This window comes from Pogona vitticeps, chromosome 6 (assembly GCF_051106095.1).
Source record: "Pogona vitticeps strain Pit_001003342236 chromosome 6, PviZW2.1, whole genome shotgun sequence".
Taxonomy (NCBI): domain Eukaryota; kingdom Metazoa; phylum Chordata; class Lepidosauria; order Squamata; family Agamidae; genus Pogona; species Pogona vitticeps.
Genome location: NC_135788.1, coordinates 1,994,853 through 2,022,685, shown reverse-complemented (window position 1 = coordinate 2,022,685; position 27,833 = coordinate 1,994,853). Strand labels below are relative to the sequence as shown.

Below are 27,833 nucleotides of genomic sequence, written 5' to 3'. Positions count from 1 at the left end.
GCTTTGCTGGACCGCTGGACAACTGGACCAGTCGTATCCCACACGCTGGACACCAATCAATGTGACAAACCCAGACCTACTGGGATCTGTCACACAGTTACTAAGCTGCCACCAACCATTCCCTATAAGAAGTCACACAGACCAGGGATGGATTTTTAAACAATAAAAAGAATAAGGTTTATTTAAATACACACAGGGAAAATAAAATGATTAGGTGAATAAAATAAAGTAACGTGGCTTATTCTCACTCATACAAGCATACAGTTTGGTTCACCCAGAACCCTTAACTTGAAGCACAGACCCTGAACCTATCAGTTCTGGCTAACCAACAGACACCTGAACCTATCAGGTTGGTACTCTGACACACAGAAGTACCCTGTCTGACACACAGACTCCCACAACAGCTTCTTCTTCCCAGCTGCTGCTTCGTCACAACCCAGTGTCTCTCAGCGTCTCCTTCACCACACACGCTCCACATATTTATACAGTACAGCCCCTCCTCCTGATGTCCCGCCTTCCACTCCCCATAGGATGGAACTTTCCCTCCAAACCCATGACAGACAGGTAACATCAGTGCTGTATGTAACAGTCGGTGAGTGGGCTGAAAGCAAGGGATGTCATCCTAGGGACCCCACTGCCCTGGTTATGTCGGAGGGCTTAGGTTTTGCCAAAGAGACCCTGGCTTTCCTTCTGCGTAGCCCACCAAGCAAACACGCTTGCTGTTTCCACAGCCTGCCTTCTCCTGGGTGCTCTTTCCTACAAGAGCAGTAGTGTGTGTTTCCGTACTACCGGGCCGGGGGGGGGGGGGGAACACAACAACAAAGCAATCTCGCCTTCAGACGCCAATGCAAGGGATGACCAGGTAGGAGCACCAGGAAGGATTTCCAGCTGTCTTGATTTGCCTGTCCATGCAAATGGCGAAGGTCAGCAACCACTGTTAATGTGAACTCATGCGTTCCACACAAAGCATTGTGTGTCGGTTGGTGACACCTTGAGGCAGAGGAAAGAGCAGGCAGGTCCCTGTTCTCCAAATTCTTTGAAAGGAACTCGTTCCTTATCGGATCAGTAATTCTTTCCCTTTTGTGAATGTGGTTTCGTCTTCAAACGTGTGCACCCTTCCGACCTTGTTCTTCCGTGAGTCTTGCTATGAAGTCCTCATTGGGTGGTGGTTACATGGGATGTGAAGTCACATGCAGAATTACAGTCCTGTGCATTCAAACACTAATTGTTCCTGAACCCCAGGTGAATCCATCGGGGAATGGTAGATTTGCACGGGAATCCAAAGATCTTCTGGTCCATCTCCTCCGGAAGCAGGAAGCCCACCTGTTTAAAAATCTCCATGAAGGGAAGACCAATCTATCATCCGGTTGAACGTTTCTTACAACGAGAAAGGGCTTCCTGGCGTTTCACTGAAATGTTAGAAACCAAGTTTGAATGTGTCTCTGTCTGGACACTGCAGCTATTTCAGCACAGGCCAAAAAACTTTATTTTATCACTGCCATGGAAGGAACTTAAGTGTCATGATTTTTATTTTTGGTCTAATGACATGCTGAGCGTTTACTCTCCAGTGATGGACTTTTAAGTCCCTTACCAAGTCCATTTAATTGTACGCTTCAAGATTTCAAGAAGCTATTTTTCTGCTGTGGATCATATCCAGATCTCCATGCTGCTGTAGGATTTCCCTCAGGTGTGTCTTAAGTGGATGTCTATATGTGTAAACATATATATATTATATATATATTGAAGATCTATGTATAAAGTTGATGTATAATAACAAGCTTGTTTGGATTTCGCGCGTGCTCAGTTTGTCCGAGTGCGTGTCACCGATTTGTGTCTGTAAAGGTCACCTCAACCCCAGAATGCTCCTGGGTATACATTTCTTCTGAATTTTTGCACCGCTAAGGGCTCTATAGGGACGTGGTGGCGCTGCGGGTTAAACTGCAGAAGCCTCTGTGCTGCAAAGTGGGAAGACCAGCCACCATAAGATCAAGTCCACGCAACGGAGGGAGCTCCCGTCGCTTGTCCCAGCTCCTGCCAACCTAGTCGTTTGAAAGCATGTAAAAATGTGAGTAAATCAATAGGGACCACCACGGTGGGAAGGTCACGGCGTTCCATGTCTAGTCACGCTGGCCACGTGACTACAGAAATGGTCTTTGGACAAACACTAGCCCTATGGGTTGGAAACGGGGATGAGCACTGCGCCCTAGAGTCAGATACGACTGAACTAAATGTCAAAGGGAACTTTACCTAAGGGATCTATAGAGGAGCTGGTATAACTCAGTGGATTGGAATCCTTTGGTGCAGATCCAGGATCTGAAATTGCCACAGCGTTTCCCAGGAGAGAGGGGTCAGCTAAGATGACCTGGAGCATTTTCATGGCTGATGAAGTTGTGTACTGTCCTGTCTGTGTGGTCTTGGCCAAGCTGTGAGGTGTCAGAGCACAGCCACAAGGAGGGCCTGGTAACTAATGGAGTAGTTTATTCCTAGCAAACTGGGAGAGTTTTGCTGTTAAGAACTTCCGTGACAACATTTCATTGTTTGGAAATTCAAAACACAGTCTTTTGGAAATTCAAAACACAGTCTTTGGCTGGTATGTAACAGATACCGTACAAGTTTTAACCCAAAATCTAAAGCATCAGTTAAATATGGGTGTCATTGGTATGATGTTCCTAATATTGCTGGGGGGGGGGGGGGAGGTTGCAGATCTGATGGTGTTATCTCACAGATCTACAGCGGATGATAATATTTTATAAAATTCCGCAGCATTGTTCCCAATGTCCTGATGATTATGGGAACCTCCAAAATGTGTGTCATCCAGAAGTGAATTGTTTCTACTGCCAGGTCTCTGTATTTTGTTAATTTTTCCAGTTCTTTATCTTCAACTCAGGCATCCCTTGGAATTACACTGTCAAATATGATCTCCCTGGAAAGATGCCAGACATCTCCCTGAATTTGCTCCCATTCAGGGCTTGAATGGAAGCAAGGAATCCTATCTAAGGGAGAGACCTATTCTGGTTCTCTCACTCTATATCCCTTCAGGTGTCCTGTACCTTTCTTAAGCTGAATATCAGGAAAAACTTCCTAATTGTTAGAGCAGTCCGACAATACAACCAGTGACCTCAGGGGGAGGTGGGGAGCGTTCCAACGCTTCAAGAGAAAATTGGACAACCCTCTGTCAGATACTCTTGATTTGTATTCCTGCCTTGAGCAGGGGGTTGGACTCAGTGGCTTTATAAGCCCCTTCCAACTCTATCTTCCTATTTTTTCCCCTACTTGAACATGTAGTTTTTCCATTTCAACCATTTCAAGATTATAAATATTTACTCCCCATAAGCAAACAGGGACACTTCCTGTTCATCATCTCAAAGCGGGCTGTTCTGGCCTGAAACGGTGTGTTGTTGCTTTTAGGAAATTCCTGCCATTCAGGGCTCTTGGCATAAAAACAAGGCATAATATGGAGTGATACATGGGCCTTTACTGGGCAAAAATTTACATTCCTGAAGTGGAAATGAGATTGTGGCGAGGTGGGAGGTGCAATTGCTGAGAAGAATCGGAAGGAAAGCGAAAACCCTCGGAAGGAGTGTGCCTTCTAAAGGGAGCATAAACGGTGTCCTTTTGCTGTGCAATTTTAATTTCAAGGTCCCATCGTCAACAACAGGGCCTCCTCCCTGGTAGGCAGCCATGGATAGGAAGCCTTCATGCTAAGATCCAGCCACCACCATCAATCAGGTATGGCTATCCCGCAGCTAACAAACTAATTACATGCAGTGTTGTTTTAGTCTCCTCAATTTAAACAAGTGGTTTTAAAACGCTTTTGAATGGTTTGCTGGAATTCCTTTCATTTAGATCCGCTGTGATCTAAATGTGATTCAATCCCCTGGACTGCAAGGAGAACAAACCTCTCCGTTCTGAAGGAAATCAACCCAGAGTGCTCCCTGGAAGGACAGATCCTGAAGCTGAGGCTCCAGTACTTTGGCCATCTGATGAGAAGAGAAGACTCCCTGGGAAAGACCCTGATGTTGGGAAAGTGTGAAGGCAAGAGGAGAAGGGGACGACCGAGGACGAGATGGTTGGACAGTATCATTGAAGCAACCAACATGAACCTGACACAACTCCGGGAGGCAATGGAAGACAGGAGGGCCTGGCGTGCTCTGGTCCACGGGGGTCACAAAGAGTCAGACACGACTGAACGACTAAACAACAACAGATCAGTTGTGAAGCCTAGCAGCAGAGCCAATTGTCACGTTGACTCTTGACTTACAACAGCCTTTGCTGTGAAGAGCCGTGCGCTGTGCTTCCCATCCTTGGGCACCAAAATGTTGATGGACTGGTCTGAATCCCTGACCATTAAGCCTGCTGGTTGCAACTTCCTGGGAGTTCCACATCATGAGGTTGGGAACAGCTACAGTCCTCTATGCTCACTCTCCAGGCAGTTCTATTTAAGGTTGTGGCCACACCACCAACAAGCCGCATCCTCATACTATTTTTTTTTTTTGAAGGCCGCTTCACGATGTGGTTCTGCGCTCCACCTGTCTTGCTTCCTGCATATTCTGGGGGGGGGGGAACTGCCAGGGGGGAAAAGAGCTGCCCAGCCCTACTACCTGCCATCTCAAAATGTTCCTTGCCCCCCAGCCCAGCCCAGCCCCATTTTTCTCAAAGGGTGGAAAACAAGCCAGTCAATCTGGCCGTGGCCGTCTTAATTCCCCACAGCAAGCTGTGGCCGTGCGCAGAACCCAACGGGCTGTCAAACATTCACCTTGCAAAAGGCCGAGGGTCTCCCAGGAGCAGGGTTTGGGGAAAGCTTTGCTTTTAGGCTGTCGCTCCCAGAACCCTCCGGCTCTTGCAGGATCCATGGCCATCGTCCTCAAGGCAACTGGGGCGAGCCACCCTTCCACGGCCACTTGCCACCCTCTCACACAAGCATGGCTCCTTGCGCCATGTTGTTGGGAGCTTCGCCTGTGGCACTGCTCGGAGGGGGTCCACCGGAGGTTCCCTTTGCCTGGGGATTTGGGGTTTTACACCCATGCTATCAGAGCTGGCATCCATCCACCCTCCACATGCTCCTGGAGCCGCACACCCAGCATTCCACACTACTCTCGGCTCTGCCGTCTATGGCCGGGGACGATGGCACACGCACAACATTGGGAAGCCTAAACCCTTTACCCATCTCTTGGGAGACTTCTTCTCTGGGACTCCCAACTCTCAGCATCCCGTAGCCAGTCGTGGGGGTCTTCCCAAGCCCAGCGCCTCAATAGACGGGCATCGGATGGCACGGCCACAGTATCGACATAAAAAGGAAGTTGTGGCTTCATGGCTACGGAAGAAGGTGTAACTTTTGGAAAGATCTCAGATTTGCCTGCAGTCTCTGCAGCTTTGTTTGGGATCAGCTGAAAACCTCGTGAAGCGGAGGAAAACCCAAACAGTGCCCTCAATCTGTGTCTTTGTGTGTGTGTGTGTGTGTGTGTGTGTGTGTGTGTTTGTGTTTGTGTTTGTGTTTGTGTGTTTGTGTGTCTGTTTACCACCAGAATTTGGCTCCCATGCTGATCCAGCAGTATAAATGCTTCTTTTCAAAGAGATACAGATCAGGAGTGTAAGAAATCTTTCTTGCCTCCTTTATTTATTTTTATTTATTTATTCACAAGGAAGCTGAAAGCCCCCATATGTTCTCCCTTGCTTTCCACGGTTTGCTCCGAAGTGGGCTGGCTGCTGTTTTCAGCGGATGTGGTTTCCGTCCCCTTGAGCAAGTTCGAGGATATTTCCTTGCTGTTGAATTCTCCTGGCATTCGGGTCAGGCAAAGAAAGAGCGAAGCAAAAGTGTCTTTTCTCACTTAGACAGCCGATCAAGGGAGCTATGGAGCTGTTCCTGGTGACGGGCGCACTGCTGGTGGCGCTGGGAGCCCCAGGGGGAACGTCCCCCCTCTTGGAAGATGCTTCATCGCTTGCTCCCCTCGATGCAGCCCGAATAGCTGTCGACGATTACAACGCCGAACCTGGAGTACGTGCTGTCTTCAGGCTGCTGAAACTTAAGCACACCCATAAGACGGTAAATGTTGCCTTGATTCTTGATAGATCTAACTGGACGTTACAGCTTATCCTTATACGTAGCCAGGTTCGGAAAAGGGACCTTTAAGTTTACAGTGCCAGAAATATGGGGGCAATAGTCGGGAAAAAGAATTTTTCCAAGATCTGCTTATAGCCAGGTCACTCTTGCAAAAGATTCCAGGGCCCACCACGGGCCAACACACAGGTTGAGCCAGTTTAGCCTGGCTGATCCTCGTTGTACTAAAAAACCCCAAGTCTCCAGGTAGTTAAAAGTTCAGTACAGACGTAACCCAGGATTTAAGGTCATCTGGGGAGACTCTGCTGGTGTTATCTCCGAGCGGCATGGCCCAAAGAGCTTCATACCAGACAAGGCCGGGCATTTTTGGTGATGACGCTCAACTGCAGAATTTCTTTCATTTAGGAATCCCAAATGGGCCCCACATTTTAATTTTTCACCTGCCAATTTAAAATGCATCTGTGGTATCTTTGTGGGGGAATAAGCTCATGTTTGAATTGTCTTGCGTGTGCGGTTTGTTTGTGCGGTTTAGCTTTTAGCAGACATCTTTAATTTGTAATTTTGGGTGTTTTAGATACTGTGCGACCCTTCAAATAAAGCAAAGCAAAAGGTGCTCCTTATATACAGCCACATATTGTTTTAAGCACTCTCTGGGCAGATTGCAATTATGCAGGCTAAACATTGCCCACTCCCCACCTCCACTGAGCTGGGTACTCATTTTACCAACTTTGGAAGGATGGAAGTCTGAATGAACCTTGAGCCAGCTACCTGGGCCTGTTGGGATTGAACTCGGGTTGTGAGCAGAGTCTTCACTGCAGTACTGCAGTTTAACCACTGTGCCACAAATTATGCCAATTGCTTTGTGTTTGGGTAGGAAGTGATGAAAAAAAGAAACAGGTTCTGGTTTTATTTGTTCCCCCACCCCTTGCTTGGTGTCTTCTTCTGAATGGCAGCAATCACAAGAGGGTATCCTATACCATCTTGACCGCTGAGGCTTGTGTCACCAACATTCAGGCTGGCTTTTGCTAGGTAAAGCTTGTCATCCTTTTTTCCTGCTAGCAATTTATTTATTTTATTTATTTAAAACTATTTTGAGAAGGACCCAAGGCGGCTTACATCATTCAAAGACAAATATTTAAAGCTGAAAACAGTAAGTATACAAACCCCAAAAAAGGATCAAACAAACGCCACGGTAAAAGATGCAAAATGGAAGCAGCTTCAAAAGACATTTAAAGCAGAAAGGCACACAAATCTATAGTGTTCTGAATCGTTGGTAAGGAAGCAATACCCTAGTTCATAAATTGGAGGTGTTTGGAAGGAACAAATATTTGTAACTTTTTAAGTCTCTGAGTGTTTTAATATAGATTTATAGGTACTTTGCACTCTTCTGAGGAGTAGTGGGATATGAATCATAGGAATAACAATAACTTTCTCCAAGCTGCTGTCCTCCAGGCATGTTGGATAACAAGACCCATCTTCCCCAAACCAGCAGGGGCCTACCAGGCTAAACATGGTCAACCAGATTTGCCTTCTCTCTCTGATCTTGCCTCTTTTCAAGTAAGAGTCACTAGGCTGTAAGGTTTTCACTTACAGTCAAGAAATCTTGATGCCGTAGCAGTTAGATCATCAAGAGAAGTATAAACATAAGATGTTGATCTGTATTAGTCTTGTGAGAAGATTTGGACGTGGTTGATTTTAAGAAATGCTTCCACGCGCTTTTTTTTTCATGCAAGGTTGCTATTGTTTTAACAACATTACTATTTTGTTTGCTATTTTTACCGAAAAGCTCAAACGTCACAGTTTGCTTGGCCCGCTACGTGCTCATTTGTTCACTCTTAAGTTTTTTTGGCACATGTAGTACCTTCTTCTGTTGCCAAAAACCCACAGGAAGACTAAGGAGGAGGCCAGGCTGAGGCTCAGTTTGGGGAAGAATTCCCCTTCTTCTGTTTCTCTTGTGAGGAGGGCGAGAAAAGTTCTTCTTAACTCTGGACCTTATCTTCAAAACAAAGCCCTAGGAGGAAAGATTGAAAGAACTGGGCAAGATTAGCCTTAAGAAAAGAAGACTGAGGGGAGATAAGATACCACTTTTCAAATATTCGGAAGGCTGTCCTACAGAGGCGGGGCAGGATCTATTCTTAGTCATCCCAGAGTGCAGGATCCATAATAATTAGCGCAAGTTACAGGAAGACAGATTTCAGCTGAATATCAGGAAAAATACCTCAGCTGTTAGAGCAGTACGACAACGGAACCCATGACCTCAGGAGGAGGTCGTGAGCTCTCCAATGCTGGAGACGTTCAAGAGAAAAATGGACCACCCTCTGTCAGATCTGCTTGGATTTGGATTCCTGCATTGAGCAGGGGGTTGGACTGGATGACCTTCAAGGCCCCTTCTAACTCCATGATTCTATGAAACATGAGTGGGTGGGTAGCTGTGGTTGTGGAGGGATTTTGCATTATAGGACCACCCTAGTATTGTTACTGTCAAAAGACTGTACGTGTCGTGCTGTCAATAATAACGATAACAAACGATAATGGAATGATAGTAGTCTTGATGTGTGGTTATGTGACAGATGTGTGTCTTTTCATGGGAAAGAAACTTCCATTTCTTGTGTGTGTGTCTGTGTGTGTGTCTCTCTCTGTGTGTGTTTTCCATGACAGTGTGACAAGCAAAAAATGCAACTACTGAATGTACATTTTTCCCAGCGATGAGATAAAGAGAAGCTTCTTCTTTCCTCCTGAGAATTTTTACTGCAAAGTTATGGGGATAAACATTGTTTACTTTTTGTGTGCATCACAGAATTCCACATTTCAGCTTGCTGTCCTTGTTCTTCTTACATAACAAGGCCGCGGCCTAATCAGAGTTTTGGACAGTTAGGGATTAAAATAAACAAAACCCAACAGCGGTCTATGATCTTGCTCCTCCAACACTCTGGCAGGAAAAAAAAGGATATCAGCTGAAATGAAGACAGAAGTAGGTGAGGCAGGCCAGCTTCCCAGTGAAGAGGTGACAAAACATTTTCCTTCCAGAGACGCAGGCCATCAAACCTGCTGTGCCCAAGCAACCACACTAGCAAAACGAAATGTATGTTTACCAATCATTCACAACAAAAAGCAAGCTGATTTATCATTTATGGAGCTGAGGAAGCCTTACCTTAGGAAAAACACAGGCTTCTTCCTTGAAATCAGTCGTTGTTGTTGTATAGTCATTAAGTCGTGTCTGACTCTTCGTGACCCCATGGACCAGAGCACGCCAGGCCCTCCTGTCTTCCTCTGCCTCCCGGCATTGGGTCAAACGAAATCAGTCCTTACAGATCCACATCCACCACAAATTCTTGGGATTCTCCCTTCTGTTTCTTCTCTTGCTCATGTCGCAATTTAGATTGTAAATTCCTCAGAGTAGGAAACTATTTTCCTCCTTTTTACATAAGAGTAAAGTGTCTTTATGTAGTAATCTCTCTCTCTCTCTATCTCTCTATCTCTCTCTCCCAAAGAGGTTTGGTTGGGGGCTTCATTTCAGCATGAACTTCACCATCAAGGAGACCCACTGCCAGAAAGCTTCTAGTTACAGGATGGGAAGCTGCCGATACAAAGCCAACGGGGTAAGTAAAGAGGGGAGTAAATCCCTCGTTCTTCTCAATCCCGCTGAGCGGATCTTGTGGAATCTTGGAATTGTTGCATTTTTGGACAACGTATCCCAGAAATCTATAAAATGGTTCTTTCTTGGATGACATTTCTCAGAATCTTCCTCTCCCCCCACCCTCGAGGCACAAACAAAACAAGCCAATAAACCATGAATCGGATCATTCTTCCAAGGTCCGTGGGGAGGTTCTCGGTTTGTGGATAGCCATGAATCATGAGCCAACCCAGTTTGGCATTTTTCCCATTCGGGACCGTTTCCAGATATAAGTTCTCTTGATTCCTCCAACGTACTCTTTAAAAGGCTCAGGAGCAGGTCTGGCCCCCTTTCCTAGTCAACGTGGAACTGAGGGAGCTCTCAGGCGAACCAGCGTGCACAGAGGAGGGCCAGAGGAAACCACAGTAGAGGACCGTGGTTCCCAACCTTGGACCACCCTGGTGTTCTTGGACTGCAACTCCCAGAAACCTTCACTGCTAGCTGTGCTGGCCAGGATTCCTGGGAGTTATAGTCCAACCAAACCTGCGGAACCAAGGTTGGGAACCACCCGTCTAAAACACGGATGGAAACCACTTTGGCCCTCCAGAGGTGTTTGGCTTATAACCCCCATTATCCTTAGCCAGTATATCCAGGGGTAAGGTATTCTGGGGTCAGTAATCCAGAAAGGTCTGGAAACCCACCGAAGCCTGGCCCAGGGGGCATAAAACTGATCCCAATTGATGCCTCTCTTCCCCAGGCCATCAGGGACTGTTCCGCTGAGGTGTCGATTCTGAACTTCATGCACGATGCGCCGCTGACCTCTGTGAAATGCCAGGTGGGTCGGTCGTTTGCAGCGTGTTGGACTCAAAAAACCCCAGCCGGCAAAGACATGCCGTCGGAAAGCGCTTGGTGAACATCTCGATTTAAGGCCCTTCCCCAACAAGATGAGGATGTCGACTCCTTGTCCGTCCCCCCCCCCAATGCAGCCTTGAATACGGAGATGTTCACCCTCGTTTCTTCTTCTCTTCCTTTCAGCCGGCAAAGCCCAGCGGCAAGAAGGCAAAACCCAAGTCCCGGCCGCAGGCGGCAGAGGCTCTGTCCCCAGTGTCCGTGGGGCAGGACTCCCCATCTCCTCTGACTCTCCGGCAGTTCTGATGGCCATTGTGGAAGAGGAATGGCAACCTTACGGCACGAAGGGGGCCTTTTTGTAGCTGGAGGCGTCCTGAGCCTCGGCACCGGTTTTCCACCAAATTGTTGCACAACATCTACAAAGCAAATGTGTTGTGCCGTAGGGTGGGTAGCGTATCATCCTCTGTCGACCCTATCCAAAGGAGAGCAATATTTTAACAGTGCCCTGGAGGTTTTGTTCGTTTTATTATTTTTAATATTATTTGGGGGGGGGGTTTGGCCCGTTGACCTGTCCGTCAGTCACCTCTAGAGGTAGATTCTGAGCTACATTTGTGATGACTAGCCCTGTTTTTATAGATTTCTTAAGATCCCCTTAACCACTCGATAAATGTTAGTATATTGCTTTAAATACAGTGGGACCACAGTATCTTGGAGGGGGGGGGGAATCAGTTTCAAGACACACACACACACACACACACCGTGAATGCTGAAAAATGCAGAAGGATGTAATGGCCTGTTCTGGCAAATACACCCTGGATATACATATGCAGTAAATAGGAATTTCGTGGGGTGGGGGGCATTTAGTATTTTCAGCCATCAGATAAGTGAATCAGTGGATACCGATCCCGCGGATAGGGGGGTCCTACTGTATTGATATATGGATTTTTCGTTGATGAATTCCTGGCCTGTGGAGATGAAGCACTAAGGTTGCCACCAACAGTGTCAAACTAAGGACACCAATGAGGGTCAGAATGTGTTCCACAGAAGCCAGGATGTCTCCCCGGTTTTGCATGGGACAGGACTCCCAGCAAATCATGTTTCACAATACCAGTACCACGATGAAGGTGGAGCCACTGTGGCTTTTGCCCCCAGGTCCCAAAATGTAGAGGGCGTTGATATGTGGAGATGAATCTGCTGATGGATGGCTGGAAAATAAACCGCCACACCTCCTCACTCTCTTTCCTTTCCTCTTGGTGTGTGTCTGGCACATAAACTTCCTTTTTTCAGGGGTTGTGGGGTATCTTTGGGGGGGGGTACCCCCTTCTCCTCTTCCTTGTGGGATGGGGCTGATTCCCACAACCAGGGCAGAGTCGGTGCGGGAGGATGATGATTGCCTTAGATCTCAAAATTATAAGATCCACCTCTGGACCGAACACCCACCCCACCATGGGCTCCGGCTACTGCCACAGTTGCTGGGGTTATCCTTTCGGCGGCTGCAAACTGGCAAGGCTTCTAGGTATCTGAAAACTGTGTTGCTTGGTCAGTGCAACAGGGTGCCCCACAGCCCCTACCCAATGTAGAGTTGGCAGACAAATCCTCCTCCATTTCATCCCACAAACTGTACAGACAGAATTCTGACTCCTGTCCTCTGAAGATGCGGGCCACAGAGAGTGGTGAAACATTAAGCCTGGAAAACCCACAACAACCATCTCCTCCATTTCCTTCTCCATTGACTCCAGATGATCTTGCTCAGCCACTGCAGGATTTGTTGATCCAGGGAACAGGGTGCCATAAATTTTGGAGGTTCCTTTGCTTCTTTGGGTAGAGATAGTAATTTCAAAGGGGATGTCTCCAACCTCAACGAATCAGTGATACCCTGTTCCTGAACAGGGAGGTTTGATTATTGGTGTTGCTCCCATGGCTAACGAGAGACTGTCTTCCAGGAATCCTGCATGAACTATTCAATAAATCCACAGATCCTGCTGGCACATCCAGTTCTAGCCACTGACATTACGGGGTACAAGCTACACATTGAAAAACTCATTTGCGTTGGTTTTAGCACACACATTTTTTCCTGTCTGTAATACTGGAGTAGTGCTATCCCAGTTGGAAATAAATTTTAAAAAAGCAAATATTAGGAAAAAATACTGCCAGCAGCAGTGGCAACTGGCTGTAAGAGTCAGTCAGTACAAGGGAAGGCAGGTGAAAAAGCAAAGCGTGCCAAAAACTTATTGTATTTGAGTCTTTGTCCTGTGCCTGCCCTCATGCTGGTTGCCTCTCAAAGCTGCCCACTGCTGGTGTTGTTGTTGTTATTTTTAATATATGTTTTATTTGCTTTATTTCTTTCAAACCAGGATAGCGCTACGTCAGTATTACAGACAGGGGAAAAAACCAGATTAGACTACAAAGTTTCCCTCCCCAAACCCACGATCCTGGCATCCATGACTTGACAAACACCACACCGTTGAGAACACACATCAGTGGGAAAGTGGGTGGGCACATGACAATGCCTCAAATGCAATGATTTTAAAAGTCCACATCACCTCTGCCTCGACTGAGATAAAACACAGCTTGAAAACAGGGTAAGGGTTTTCCCAAGGGGAATTTGGCTAGCATGTGACTTTAAACCAACTTCAACACCCTCGATCCATCATCTGATTTATTTCAGTAGTGAAACCGCGCCCTAGCGTGATCTGCTTTGACTTGTTTGCTTTGCTTTCCATTTAACGCAGACATGATGTCTTGAATGCTGGTGTGGTCTTTGGTCTCCGACGCCAGCAAAGCCAGGGATGACAATGATGGGTTGAGCTGCTTGGATTGCATGCTTCACAACGCTTTGCTCGGCTTCACCTTATTGCGACGAAACATACTTTTGTTTCATAACCGCACCCGTCCACCTGTGGGGAAACATACTTAGCCCTCTCCTGTCATCGGTCTCGCCAGGCAAGCTTAAGTGAAGGAAGGCACTCAACCAATTTTCAAAGACTGTTTGGACATGAACCCAAGTGCTCTCCTGACCCACCCACCCACCAATCAAGCCACAAAACCACAATAACTCTTTTATTTCTCATGGGTGGATAGGTGTTGTATGAAAGGAACAGTGAGCTTTACTCCTTCTGCCTGCAGGTTTGTCGAAACTGTTCCACTGGGGCTGGAAGCAGAAAACCAGAATATACCAGGAATGTTGGCAAGTTTTTGGGTCTTTGGTCCCAAGTCTGAGTCTTTGTTATCAAGTCCCAAGTCTTTGGTCCCAAGTCCAAAGTCTGAGTCTTTGTTACCAAGTCCCAAGTACAGTGGGGTCTCTACTTAAGAACGTCTCTACTTAAGAACAATCCAACTTAAGAACAGCTCCATTTGCTAAATTTTGCTTCTACTTGAGAACAGAAATCCAAGATAAGAACAGGAAAAAAAACCTTTCCTGCTCTTTTTTTAAGGTCATCTTAGGTTAAAAAAAATTTCTCCCCCTAGTGGTAGAGTACGTATTAACCAGCTTTGCATTAGTTCCTATGGGAACTAATGCTTCAATGTATGAACGCACCTCTACATTAAAAAAAAAAAAAAAACAGCCAGAACGGATTAATTGGTTTTCAGTCCATTCCTATGGGAAATTTTGCTTCAACTTAAGAACGTTTCAACTTAAGAACACCATTCCAAAACGGATTAAGTTCTTAAGTAGAGGTTCCACTGTAGTTTCTATGGACGGAAAAGAGCAGATACGGATTAAATGGTTTTCAATGCATTCCTATGGGAAATGCAGATTCAACATAAGAACTTTTCAACTTGAGAACCACCTTCCAATACGGATTAAGTTCTTAAGTAGAGGCCCCACTGTATGAGTCTTTCGTCCCAAGTCCCAAGTCTTTGGTCCCAAGTCCCAAGTCTGAGTCTTTCATCCCAAGTCCCAAGTCTGAGTCTTTGGTCCTGAGTCGTAAGTCTGAGTCTTTGGTCCCAAGCCCCAAGCCTGAATCCCTATTCAAAACAAGGTTGTCCCCCCCCCCGAAAAAAGGGAGGGGTGGATGGTTTCTGAGTCACAAGTCAAGTCCCAGTCATTGGGAAAGAAAACCTGAGTCAAGTCACAAGGGCAACTCAAGTCCAACTTGAGAGCGAGTCCCACAACCTGAGTCCCCATCCCTGGAATATGCCAGAGGACAGCCTCCAAGAACGGTGGACCACACTTGCTTGGCATGCAGAGTTTCAGAGCAAGCCAAAGCCTATGTTCCCTTGCCCATAAAACATGGTTGCATGATGTGAAACAGTCCCCGTTGACTCTTCCACTGAATTCCTATCAAGCAGAATGAAAGCACAGCAAACCTAAGACATCAGGTTTGCATGGTTACTTGGAAGACCTGGGAGAAATGTGCCCCACGACAGAGTCGGAACCTTTTCTGCCTTTGGTCTTCCCCCGTTATCCAACGGCTCCACTACACGCTGCTGTTGCTTAAAGGGGAAGAGAAGAGGGTGGTTCCTCTCGTTCCATCAGATCCTTTGGCAACTGCAATGGAATTCTGTCCACTCCCTGGCTGAGTTGATGAAGGATCCTTTGATTCACTCCCTTTTCTTTTCTTCATTCCATGTTAAGATTCTTCTCTGTACGAAAAACACAGCCATTGAACCTACTTTATCTCCACACTTGATTGCACAGGGAGCAGGGCATAAATCAGGACAAATATAAACCCTGGCTCCATTCCAATGGTGCTGATCAATGCATGTGAAGAAGCTGGACTCTAGTCTAAGCAAACAAGCTTAGTTGACTTTGAACATTGCTTGGCAGGCAAGGTCCCTGAACGGCTGTCTTTCCTCTGGTGCAGAGGAGCCTCAGCTGTCATGGATCTTTTGGGGGGAACCACAGTCATCTTGATCATCTGCCTGACCCTCTTGGTGGCATGGAACAAGTCAGCAGCCAAGAAGAAGAAGAACTTGCCTCCGGGACCAACACCTCTTCCCTTCATTGGGAATCTCCTACAGCTGTCGGCTAAGAACGTTACAGAAAACCTGGGAAAGGTAAGGCACCAAGATTACATTCAACTAGCTCATATCTCCCCTCAGAAGACTGGGGGGGGGGGGAGGATAGGATAGCAGTTTTCAAATACGTGCTTGAAAGGCTGTCATATAGAGGAGGGGCGGGATCTGTTCTCCATTATTCCTAAGTTCAGGCCACATCGTCAGGGGCTCAAGCTACAGGAGGCCGGCTGAATACCAGTAAAAACCTCTTGACTATTGGACCACTATGACAGTGGAGCCCATGATCTCAAGGGGAAGTGGTGAGCATTCCAACGCTGGAGACATCCAGGAGAAATTTGGACCACCCTCTGCCAGATCTTTTGAAAGAAATCAACCCTGAGTGCTCACTGGAAGGACAGATCCTGAAGCTGAGGCTCCAGTACTTTGGCCATCTCATGAGAAGAGAAGACTCCCTGGAAAAGACCCTGATGTTGGGAAAGGGTGAAGGCAAGAGGGGAAGGGGATGACAGAGGACGAGATGGATGGACAGGGTCACCGAAGCAACCAACATGTATCAGCGGTAATGAACTATGACACTGCCATAAGTCTTAATGGAACAAGAAACCATGGGAGGGGATCAATTCAGCTCAGCTCTCAATATGGCCAGTTCCTGGGCCCATCTGGGAACGAAAAGAGAGCTGTGGATCCACAATTTCGCTCCATGGCCTGCCTTCCTTCTCACTTTTCCATTGAGATTGTGGCAGGGAGGTAGGCCTTGGTGGCATCAGTGTAAAATAGGTGATGAAAACCATAGGGTTTGGTTTGGGTTGAAGCTAAAAGCTAAGAAGAACATGCATTTAACTCATTTTCCTTGTAACATGGGAATTTTTTCAAAGAGATTACTCAGGGCAATTAGAGTTGCATATCCAGCCGTATTTATTTTGCACAGCTGATCACAAAACCAAGCACACTGAATGCAACATGTGGAATGGTGGAATTATCTTTCTCAATTTGAAGGAGTACATAAAAAACAAAAGCATAATTGTACTTTCTGATTTGACCCTAAGTCAGCCAGGGAAAGAACTATGGTAAATTAAAAAACAGCTATGAAAAGTTATTTTTCCAAGCTTTGAGAGAAGATGGCAGAATGCAGAAAGCAGAGGAAAACCTCCTCCCTCTAGAAATGCTGGAAAAAAATGATAGGAAGAGTCAGAAGACGACCAGCTAAAGACAGGTTCCCAGAGCATAAAAACAGCCCTAGTGTAGAGAAAAATCAGCCTTATCGAGGGAGAGACAAAGAGGGATCTTTGGATTGGCCCGGGGCTGTGCAAATAGCGGGTTCATGAAAGTTGCTGGGGTTTGTTTGTTCAACTCGAGATAGGAGGCTCATGGGAGTGCCTGGGAGGCCATCCAAGTTGACGGAAGTCAAGAGAGGTGGTGAAGGAAAGCCATGGCTTGGGGCCAAAGAGGAGGGAAAACAAAGGGCTGTGGGACTGTGGAGGCAAAGGTGGGAAAGGGAGAAGGGATGGCAGAAGGAAAAAGAGAGAGAATAGGCCAAGGGATGGAGAACAGAGAGAGGGACAGATGAGCATGGAGCGATCCAGATTCCCATCCTTCCTCTGTCCGACAAATGAAATCTGTCAAGACCTTCCATTTCTCTTGCGTTTCCTTCTTCTCTTGAGCTCTCATTATTTCCAAATAGCTCTTCACAAGACGAACACATCTCTCCCTTCTCCTTTTCTCTCCGTTACTTCCTACCACTGCCTCTTTCGCCTTCTCTTAAAGGATTTCCCTGCCCCTCCCATGAAGCACCACTACAACTTATACTTAGGACAGAGCATGGCAGGTGGATGGACCTGAAGAAGGCCATTTTCTTGTACTTTCTTGCCCAATATTGAACTGCTTCATTTGGGCTCCTAACAGTTAAGGGAACCAAGCTGTATGGTCCACCTGAGGAAGTGACACACACACACAGCGTTCACGGGCTCAAAACTCTCTCCCATCCTGGCCCCTCTCCTCCTTCAGCCACTACTTTCTTGTTGCAGAGTTTTGAATTTCCGGTAAAATACTATTTTACTATGCAAGAGAATTACAGATACAGTATCTACTGAGGAGAATAGCTGCAATTTTTGACACCTAAAGTCTCAATAACTCACTTTGAGACATTTGTAAGAGAAAGAAATAAAAACATTCTTTACTTAAGAGCTGCTTGATAATTAGAGACATGTATAGGCTGCTTTCTTTACTGCACTCGTACGAGTAACCAACTGAACAGATCAACAGCGAATCACTGACACAAACCAAGGAAAGAGCATTTAGCAGAGAAGTAGAGCCATCTTTGAGTTCAAAGGCTGGAAGGAAAGACTGGTTAGTGCTGGAAAAATAAATAATCACTTCAGCTCAGAAAAATCCCTCCCAATCAAGCAAAGCACACACAGCGTGCAAGATGGCTGAAAAAACTCCAATGTTCTTCTGCTATTTCTCTCAGTTCTGCACCACAAACCTCCCACCTGTCCTCACATTTTCCCCTCTGTTCTGTCCTTACAGATGAGTAAAAAATATGGACCGATATTCACGGTGTATTTCGGCTCAGACCAGATGGTGGTCCTCTATGGTTACAATATCGTGAAGAAGGTTCTGGTTGACAACAGCGATGACTTCTCGACCAAGGCAGCTTCCCTTCCGCAGATAAGACAAACAAAGGACTTGGTATGGATCATATGAAAAAAATGAGGCACGGTTAGCGGGCAGCGGGAGACGAGGGCGGTCTAGTGTGAAGAGATTCTAGAGCTAATTGGCCCTCTTCCCTTCTTCTGGAAACTGTACCTCCTCTCTCATTGAGGAGATTTTTTTTAAGGAAAGAAAATATATTTCTGGAAATCCATTTGGGGGAAATTAGAAGAGAAACACTGACCTAGGGCCTGTCCAGATGGGCATAGAGATCACTGTTGGTTTGGCATGGTGTGGACCAAATGATGATGTCCACATGTGTCTCCATTTGGATTGATCCACCCTGTCCCTTTCAGTACTCTACCACTCCTTTCTGGAACAGCCACCAGGAAACAAAGGAGTTGCTACTTCTTCTGAGGTAGAGCAAAGGGCCCTTGAGTCTTCCGCGTTCAACACACGGCATGACTGCTCAGCCACAGCCCTTCCTCAAATGTTCTCCAAATCAACCGCCAAGCCTCCGTGGCATCCGGTGGCAATCCTTCTCCCTGCTCTCCACATGGCGGCCCAGAAACAGAACTTAGAGATAGCCCATCATCAGACCCAAAAGTCCATTAATATCGGAGAGTTGATGGACACAATATTTTGGGTTTTTGAAAACAGACTTTGGAGGAAGTCTGGTGCCTAAGTCCTGGAGATCAACCACCCAAGAAAGGAAGCTAGTTTGCCCCCTCCCAAAACTGAGAGATTCTCCTGATGTGGCCTTCAAACATTTTCATCAGTTCATCGAATCAGGACCTTTGTATGTAACACTGGGTTTTGGCACCAAATCTACACAGAATCGGAAGGGCAGAAGAGGGCTGCGTGCTTTGGAAACACACATTCGTTCCATACAGGATGTTTACTGCTGTTTGTAGTGAGAGAAGCTCAGTCTCTACCTGCCTGCTTTCTTTAGGTGTTATCATGTCCAATGGCGAGCGCTGGCTCCAGATCCGGCGCTTCTCCCTCATGACCTTGAGGAACTTTGGAATGGGGAAGAAAAGCATCGAGGAACGCATCCAGGAGGAGGCCGAGCACCTGATGAAGGAGCTCCGAGCCACCAAGGGTAGTGTTGTGTGCTTTTTAATTTATGCAAAACAGGATCCTCAGTCTAGACCACCCTTCTTCTACTTCTCCTAGAAGTCGCTATAACTTCTTGCATTGCGCAAACCAATGGGAGAAGGTTGGTCTAGCATGCTGTTCGTAGCATAAGAACCAGACATAAGCTTTTATTGGTTCATCTCGTCCACTGGTGTCAACTCTTACTGGTAGAAGCAGTCTCAGCCCAGCCTTGAGATCCCCAGTATTCCTGTGTGGTTCTCTCATCTGGGTCTCACCTTGCTTCGCTTCTGGGATCAAGTAACGCCAGTTGCATTTATGGCTATCGGTTCACAAACACTGGTGTCAAACCCACCCACCCCGCCCAGTAAACTGTAACGCACAGTACACAGTGGGCAAGGGGAAAAAAGCAAGTGCCACAGAGATAGGTTATGGAGAAAGTTCTCAATGTCCTAGTGATAAGATAGGCCATCTCTTGTCCGGGGTGAAAAGTTGTATGGATTGGAATGTATGGAAATGCAATTTGTTCCCCTATTGCAAAAGGAAGGATTCACAAAGGCCATTGTGACTTCATGGCTCTACTAAATAGCTAAATAAAGTCTTTGCTTAAAGCCCATGCCCTCAGCCTCCCATGGACTGCAGCTAATAGTAGTTTTTACTTATTATAATTGATTGTGTTGTTATGATTTACCATTAAGGCAATGAAAGTGCTAGTCAATCCTCTTTCTTTAATTCACGCATAGGAAATTGGTGGTAGAGGAGGGGGTTGATAAATACCAAATGTGTTTTAAAAATAAACCTTTTGTGGTGTATGGGTGACAGAGGTCCTCAGAAATTGTATGAACCTGCCGTTTTCTTGAACAACAGTTAGGAAAACAAGAAAACTAAAGCAACTGTGTCCCCTTTCGGCCCTGCAGAAGTAGTTGTGTTACAACTCCCATTATTCTGCTAGACATATACCACTGGGCATAAGTAAGAAGATTCCGGCTTGTGATGCAAAATGAACAGGCTCCTGGTAGCCTTTAGGGGTTACTACTATTGAAAAAAAATGCAAAGCAAAAATAAAAGCAAAGAAGTTATGGTATCCTTAAAGATTAAGATTTGTTTCAATGTGAGCTTTTCTGGATTACTGTCCATTTTCTCAAATGCAAGATGAAGCAATGCTATTGTTAGGAAGAACAGTCTGGAATATGCAAGTGGTGATCAAAGAGGGTGAAGGAATTCTGTGCAGGTAAACTACAAATCAGCTCAGGGCATCCTTACTAGAAGTAACACTTTTTGGACCCAAACTCCCAGAATTCTCCAACCAAAGATGCCTCTGGCCATCTTGGCTGAGGGTTTCTGGAAACGGTGCACTTTGCCAAGCTCTGGCTGATGTAGGTGCTCACCGACTCTGCTTTCCTTGCCAGGCCAAGCTTTCAACCCAGCCACCCTTTTCAGCAAAGCCACCGGGAACATCATCAGCCACATCCTCCTTGGAGAACGGTTCGATTACCAGGATGAGGAATACATCCGGACCCTGCAGATGCTCATTGATGGCTTCCGTCTCGAGAGCTCTGTCGCAGGACAGGTGAGGTGGACGGCAGTGAGCAGGCATGGAAAGAGAGGAAAACATGCCGGGAGACGGAGGTGGGGAAGGAAAGGAGAAAACCTTGGAGTGTTGCTTCCCATTTAAAGGTTTTGGTGGTGGTGGTAGTGGAAGAACCGAGAGTTGCCATCCCGAAACACCAATGCACACACTTCTGCTAATCCCATTCCTGTTGGCCAGGGAGACAGGAGGCTGAAGCTCCTTGCTTCCTATCCTGCAGAACAGTCCTTTGTCTTAAGCCTAGGTAGGTCACTGGTGACCCCAAAGGCCAGTTTTGCACGCACATCCGAAGCCCTAGGGAAAAGTGGCACCGCCAATGTCTCATGACGAATCACCTTCTGAAATGCTTCCTCAACAACAAGCTGTTGACCTTCTCTTAAGGGTGGCAACCTTTGGAAACCCAACTTCTTGAAACAGGGCTTTCCCAGTGGCCACCCAACCTCGTCAGTCTACGAAAGGCTCCAGGAGGCCACCGTTGGCCCCTAGACCTATTGGTGCCGTCCGCCTCCTCTTTTAAGCCATGCATTGAAAACCTGATCCACTAACTCATATGTTCTGGCTCTGTTTTGGGGGGGATGAAAAGTAAAGCATTAGCTGGGGGTCCCTTCAAAAAATGGAATAATTGTGCCCAACACCCCCAAACAACACAAGGCAACTCTCTGAATCCCAATTTTCTATTTAAAAAAGAGTTTTAAATAGGGGTCCTCATGGGCAGGAGTCCCTTTTCCCTACCTTTCCAACACGACTTTATTCCTCCTCACCCACCCTCATTAATTCTCTCTTTCATTCGTTGTCTCTCCTTCCCCGCCTCAGCTCTACAACATTGTCCCCAAGCTCATGGACTACTTGCCCGGCCCTCATAAAACGTTCTTCAAAAACATGTTTAGCATCCAGACCTTTATAGCCCAGAAAGTCAAAGAGCATGAGCGCACGCTGGATCCCCTGAGTGTTCCTCGGGACTTTGTCGACTCCTTCCTCATCAAAATGCAGCAGGTGAGAGATGGAAGAACAGGGAGTAAGAGCCAAGGGTCTCCTAACCGAAGAAACCAGGATTTGGAATTCTGAGAGAGTGTCGTGGGTTTTCCCACAAAATGGCGGCCAAGGGTTGGCACCATTCATTCCTACATGGTTGCCTGCAGGGTGCAGACTGAGGGAGAGACAAAAGAAGACTGAGGGGAGACAGGATAGCACTTTTCAAAAACTTGAATGCTAGTCCTACAGAGAAGGGGCAGGATCTGTTCTCGATCATCCCAGAGTGCAGGACACACAACCATGGGCTCAAGCGACAGGAAGCCAGATTTAGGCTGAATATCAGGAGAAAAAAACTTCTTAACTGTTAGAGGAGTACAACAACAGAACCCATGACCTCAAGGGGAGGTGGTGAGTGCTCCAACGTTAGAGGTATTCAAGAGAAAATTGAACAACCATTTCTCAAATTCTGATTTGATTTGATCCGGATTGCTGCACTGAGCAGAGTTTGGGCTCAATAGCCTTCTAGGCTCCCTCCAACTCCATGACTGTCTAATTCTATGTCCTCTATTTTAGTGTGAGCTTTTGTGGACATGTCTAAGGAAGGGAACGCCTCTGCAAAAACTCACATTAAAATATAGCCGTTCGTCTTTAAGTTGCCACAACATTTTTGTCTTCTGTATTTTTCTTTGGTTTTGGCCTAATCTCGTAAGAAACCCATTCCCCATTAGGCTAAGAGGAAGAATTTGGCAAGGCTCTAAGTGCAAGGAATGCCAGCTGCTTCCCACAAGACCCATTTCCCAAAAGGCAAACCGATGAGGCTCAAAAGTGAGCAACGTGACCAAGAAACTGAGCACCGGGCAGAGGTCCCAAATGCTAAATCACACAATTGGCCTCAATCGAGCATAGACAAAGCTCATTATCACAGAAGGCAACAAGGCGATACAGGCCAATTGCACCCAGGGAATTGTGAGATCTATTAAAAAAAATTACTTCTGCAAGTTCTAGCCTAACCATTGATGGGAAAGTATAATTCCATACAGCAGCCTGCCATAGGAGAGTGGGTCTCACCATTGTTTTCCCGATTCCCAGGAGAAGAACAATCCCAAGACAGAATTTACTCGAGAGAACCTGATGATGACCATTTACGACCTGTTCATCGCTGGGACCGAGACCACCAGCACTAGCCTCAGATATCTTCTCATGGTCCTACTTGAACACCCAACGGTTCAAGGTTTCCAAACAAGCCTCTCTCTCTTTTTTAATTCTTTCCTTGAATAGGACTGCAGTTCCTTGATGCACCTTGCAGGTGTTGACTTGTACGCTGCTCCGTACTTCCACCTGAGCCTCCTGCTGCTGTAGTTTGTCAGCTCCGCTTCTAGGGTTGCGCGCCCGATTCAGGTGAAAGTCAGAACACTCAGCGAATGGGCACGCGTTGTGCCAGCCAGGGCGTGCCACAGATTGGAGCTGATAGGGATGTGTGAACCAGCCGCCTCACCAACTAGTGCAGTCACACACACACACATACACACACACACACAAGATTGGGAAGCTTTTTTAAAAAAGTTGTGATGATTTCTTCAAAGACGTGGCTGAAAAAGCGTGGGCTTGTAATTCGGCACATACCTCAAATGTTGCGATGCTGTGTATGTCCTTCCATCTCCATTTGCCTTCCTCTCTTTGGGTGAAGGGAAGGAGAGTCCTGGATATTCAGAAATGGGCACGTGCTGGCATGGGCTTAGGGCAGAATGCAGGATCTCTCAGAGGGCAGAGGGCAAATTGGGTCCCTTGCCAACACAAGATTCAGTCAATAATTATTTCACTCTTAGTTAGATGTGAAAAGTCTCCCGCAAGGTCTCATGGCTAATGCCACAAAGAGTAAGAAGCGGTGAGGCCTCAGAAAGGGTGCTTCCCTTCCTCGATGTTCTCTGTCTTTGCATCTGTTCCAGCAAAAGTCCAGGAAGAAATCGACCGAGTGATAGGACGAGAACGCATGCCTGCTATGAAGGATCGCCTTGAAATGCCTTACACCGAAGCTGTTCTCCACGAAGGCCAGAGATTTATTGATCTCATTCCTTTAGGATTTACCCGTCTGGTGAAAAGGGACTTTGAACTCGAGGGCTTCACTATTCCAAGTGAAGAAACCACTCACCGTTTCACTAGAAGGTTGCAGCCACTCCGGTGTCATGATATTCCTAGGGTGTCCTGGAGGACGTCAGTAAAAATTTATAAAAATTTTGGAAGCTTTGGAGAAATCCCATCATTTGCAATCATAAAGAAAGCTATGAATACGTCTTCAACTATGCAATTTTAAAAAAATGTGAAACACTCTGTCTTAAATATATAATTTTGCCTATGCAAGATTCAGCCAGCAGATTTAGATTAGATTAGGCATCCTTCATTCTCGAGAGACTAGGGTAACGTGCTCTGTATGGAGGACTTGGAACAGTGTCTAGTGTGGCTGAGAAGGCCAATTCGCAAGTGACAGTCCCTTCCACACTGAAGACAAATAAAGTCTGTCCCCTGTCCAGCTCCCTGATTTGGCTGGCTTCAGGACAGCCTCTTGGCCTCGGCCTGCTGGACAAGGGTCTCTTCAAATTGGGAGAGGTAGTGATGCACCGCCTGCCTCCAGGCTGAGCGCCCAGAGGTCAAGGTTTCCCATCTGTTGAGGTCCATTCCTAAGGCCTTCAGATCCCGCTTGCAGATATCCTTGTATAGCAGCTGCGATCTCCCTCTGGGGTGATTTTCCTTGCACTCATTCTCCATATCCAACATAAATTTGACCCAACTCCGGGAGGCAGTGGAAGACAGGAGGGCCTGGTGTGCTCTGGTCCATGGGGTCATGAAGAGTCGGGCACGACTTAACGACTAAACAACAACAACAGATTCTCCATATAGGAGATCTTTTGTAATTATTTCACTAAATAGGTTGGCTGCTGACAGTAGAACTGTATAATGGCAGATAGCACCCTGCCATGTCAGTTTCTGTGTGGGCTAAAGATCAATGACCAACTCCTTGTTCTTGGTTGTCTTTTGTCTTCTCTGCTTCTTCAAACAGGGCGCCACCATCTACCCCATCTTGAGCTCTGCCTTGCATGATCCCAAGCAATATGACAATCCCGGTCTGTTTGACCCCAATCATTTCCTGGACGAAAACGGACGCTTCAAGAAGAATGGGGCAGACATGCCCTTTTCTGCTGGTAGGAACATCTGCTTTGCCAGTAGCTGGGTGATGTTTTCAAACACCCCTGTGATCCATGGGCCACTGGAGCCCTTCACGTTTTGGGATTGCAAACCCAAAAAGTTCAGGGGGTTTGCAATCCCACATAGCAGTAGTTTATGGGTGGGAAGAGATGTTTCTTGTTTCCCCCCACACACACTGTTCAGCCAATTGGGCACCAGAAATCAATCTGGCTTTACAGCAAATCACTCACAGATCTAGTGTTAGATCAAATATGGTCGGACATCATCTCCCATCAGCTGTGGTGGAGTTAGGGTCCACCTTGCTGGAGAGCCAGATCTAACTTCTGCATGCTCACACACATGATGGGCCAAGAAAGGTCCTTCCATCACTGTCACTCAGTGAAGGCACCTGCGCACAAAGCAAATAGAATCAGGCTCACTGGGACATTTGGAACATCTTTCCAAAATAAATGGAGTCTACTGGGCATTCTCAAAGAGGAACTTGGACGTTGTCTGGAAAAGCCACTTTTCCAGGCAGTAGTAACCATCCTTTTGATTTCCCAAGACCTCTTTTGACAAGCCTTTCTCCTTCCACCTCCTACAGGAAAGAGGAACTGCCTGGGTGAAGGACTGGCCCGCATGCAGCTCTTCCTCTACCTCACCTCCGTCCTGCAGAACTTCCAACTCAAACACCCTCCTGGAGTCACCAAAATTGACCTCACTCCAGAGGTCAGCGGCTTCGGGAACATCCCGCGTCAAGTCGAATTCTGCTTCTCCCCGCGCTAATCAGCCGCACCTCCTGGCCTCTGGCGGCACGAGCAGAGAAATCTCAACTGTTGCTCCTTCCTTTCAGCGCAAAGGGCCACATGTGCGGGAGCATTAATTCAGCTGTCTCTTCGATGTGTCTGCTGCTGCTGTTTTAATTACAAGCTAGCTTCTCCATCATCTGTCTGCCCTGTCTCACTTTATTTTTTGTAATTTTTTTTATTTATTTTATTTATATCCCGCCTATCTAGTCGATAGACCACTCTAGGCGGCTTACAACATGGGATAGCACTATAAAAACAACAGAATTACATAATAGAAAACTTTCAACAATTGGATTAAAACATTAGGAAAGAAAAGAGAAGGGGATCAGGAATTAACTAGGAGGGAAGGCCTGCCGAAACATCAATGTTTTTAATTGCTTTTTGAAAATACCGAGCGAGGGGGCCGCGCGAATATCAGGGGGAAGGTTGTTCCAGTGGCGAGGAGCCACCGCCGAGAAGGCCCGATTTCTTGTCTTTTCCTTCCGGGCCTCCCTCGGCGTTAGGCTCCTCAGCCTCACCTCCTGGCTCGCGCGAGTGACACGGGTAGATCTAGGTGGGAGAAGGCGTTCCGCCAAGTATCGAGGCCCTAAACTGTTTAGGGCCTTGTAAGTAAGCATTAAGACTTTGAAGTCGATGCGGAAACGAATGGGCAGCCAATGCAATGCGGCCAGGGTGGCTGAGATGTGTTGGTATTTTCTCACCCCACTGAGGAGTCTGGCCGCCGCATTCTGCACCACCTGAAGTTTCCGCAACAGCCTCAAAGGCAGCCCCACGTAGAGCGCATTACAGTAGTCTAATCTTGAGATTACGAGCGCATGCACCAAAGTGGTGAGCACCCCAACATCGAGATAGGGCCGCAGCTGGGCTACCCGCGACAGCCAGAAAGGTGCTCTTCATTTGTTACTCACTCACAGCCAGCTCACGCCTTCTCCTCATGAGAAAGGAATAGGTCTGCTTTGGCCCCTTTGCCCAACCCCCAAGAACTCCTATAGGGAACCCTCAAGCACCCGGTTGCAAGCCACCGGAGCCCCCTTTACTCACCCCTCTACATGTTCAGTTTCAAGAAGGGCTTAAGAGCAGGGTCCTAGTCAAAAACAAGCTCAGTCTACCCAAGTATCACCATTGCTCTCCCCAAAATCCCTTTGCCTGCTTTCGTTCATGTTTGAAGAGCAAATTGGGAAGGAAAGAATCTGTTGTGGGGGGTAGCTGGGCCCATGGACCGTGCGGGGTCACCATTTCCAGGTCCCTAGCCTGTCCTGCCTTCGTGGACCATCGAAAAGGTGTCCAGTTTTCAAGAATAGTTCTGAAAGGGAGCCCATCTGGTGGGAGCCGGGAGGGAGACGCGAACAGACAGACACACACCAACCAACCAGCTGGGTGGTACAAATCAGCGATAACGAGAGATCTTAAAATCTATTTTCTGAAAAGGCGACCACCAGTTTGCCCGGACGATGGATGTGTTTACACTAAAGGACATTTGAGAAAACGAGGCTTCCAAGCTTTATGGTCAACAAGGATACTTGGACGAATCTTTACAAGGGACAGACAGAAACCATGAATGTGAAATGCAAACAGTGAAGCCTCAGCCTCTGGAATTCATTGGAGAAATAATATATGTGTAGAGGAGATTGGATTAAAGGGGGGGCAGTTTGAAGAAGGAAGGAATCATTTAAATGCTTCATTTTGCAAGCTGCCATTTTTCGATCATGGAGTAAAAGAACGGTATTCTATTATTTCATGATGTGTCCATTCTTTTGAAACCTGGCGCTTAGGAAACAGTATTCCTTTTTTCATAAACATGGCTAAGATTTCATTTATCAACATTTTGGGCATAACCGTAATATTTTACTTGTTATGAAAATTTTTTCTACTGCATCTCATAGATAAGCTTTCAAAATAAAAGGCAGTATTAATATCACTTAGGGTGTTATCAATATGAATCTTAGAACTGTAGAGTTGCCCAAAAGTGGGATGAAAACAGAATCAATGTATTCATAAGACTTTCTTAAGCTGTAGGGACGTAGTGGCACTGCAGGTTAAACCACAGAAGCCTCTGGG

General features: G+C 46.7%; 2 protein-coding genes and 1 long non-coding RNA gene across 3 annotated transcripts; 2 read left to right on the top strand and 1 right to left on the bottom strand.

Moving 5' to 3' along the window:
* Positions 1-5,612: 5,612 nt before the first annotated feature.
* LOC140708028 (uncharacterized) lies at positions 5,613-9,555 on the bottom strand. Its single transcript, XR_012088155.2, has 2 exons — positions 9,210-9,555; positions 5,613-6,022 (listed from the first exon to the last, which is right to left on the bottom strand). It is a non-coding gene; the product is annotated as an uncharacterized LOC140708028 (long non-coding RNA).
* On the top strand, positions 5,852-11,753 carry LOC110071120 (cathelicidin-2-like). Its single transcript, XM_073002766.2, has 4 exons — positions 5,852-6,043; positions 9,550-9,657; positions 10,429-10,506; positions 10,707-11,753. Exons 1-4 carry the CDS (start codon positions 5,852-5,854, stop codon positions 10,824-10,826), a joined length of 498 nt encoding a protein of 165 aa, XP_072858867.2. The 3' UTR covers positions 10,827-11,753.
* Positions 11,754-15,233: 3,480 nt separating this feature from the next.
* Positions 15,234-25,911, top strand: LOC110071121 (cytochrome P450 2C19). Its single transcript, XM_078378391.1, is given in 10 exon segments — positions 15,234-15,521; positions 18,009-18,120; positions 18,123-18,170; positions 19,084-19,233; positions 20,636-20,796; positions 21,628-21,807; positions 22,876-23,017; positions 23,733-23,918; positions 24,840-24,983; positions 25,571-25,911. Coding segments are annotated over 10 exon segments (1,482 nt in total). The 5' UTR covers positions 15,234-15,344; the 3' UTR covers positions 25,753-25,911.
* Positions 25,912-27,833: the final 1,922 nt, after the last annotated feature.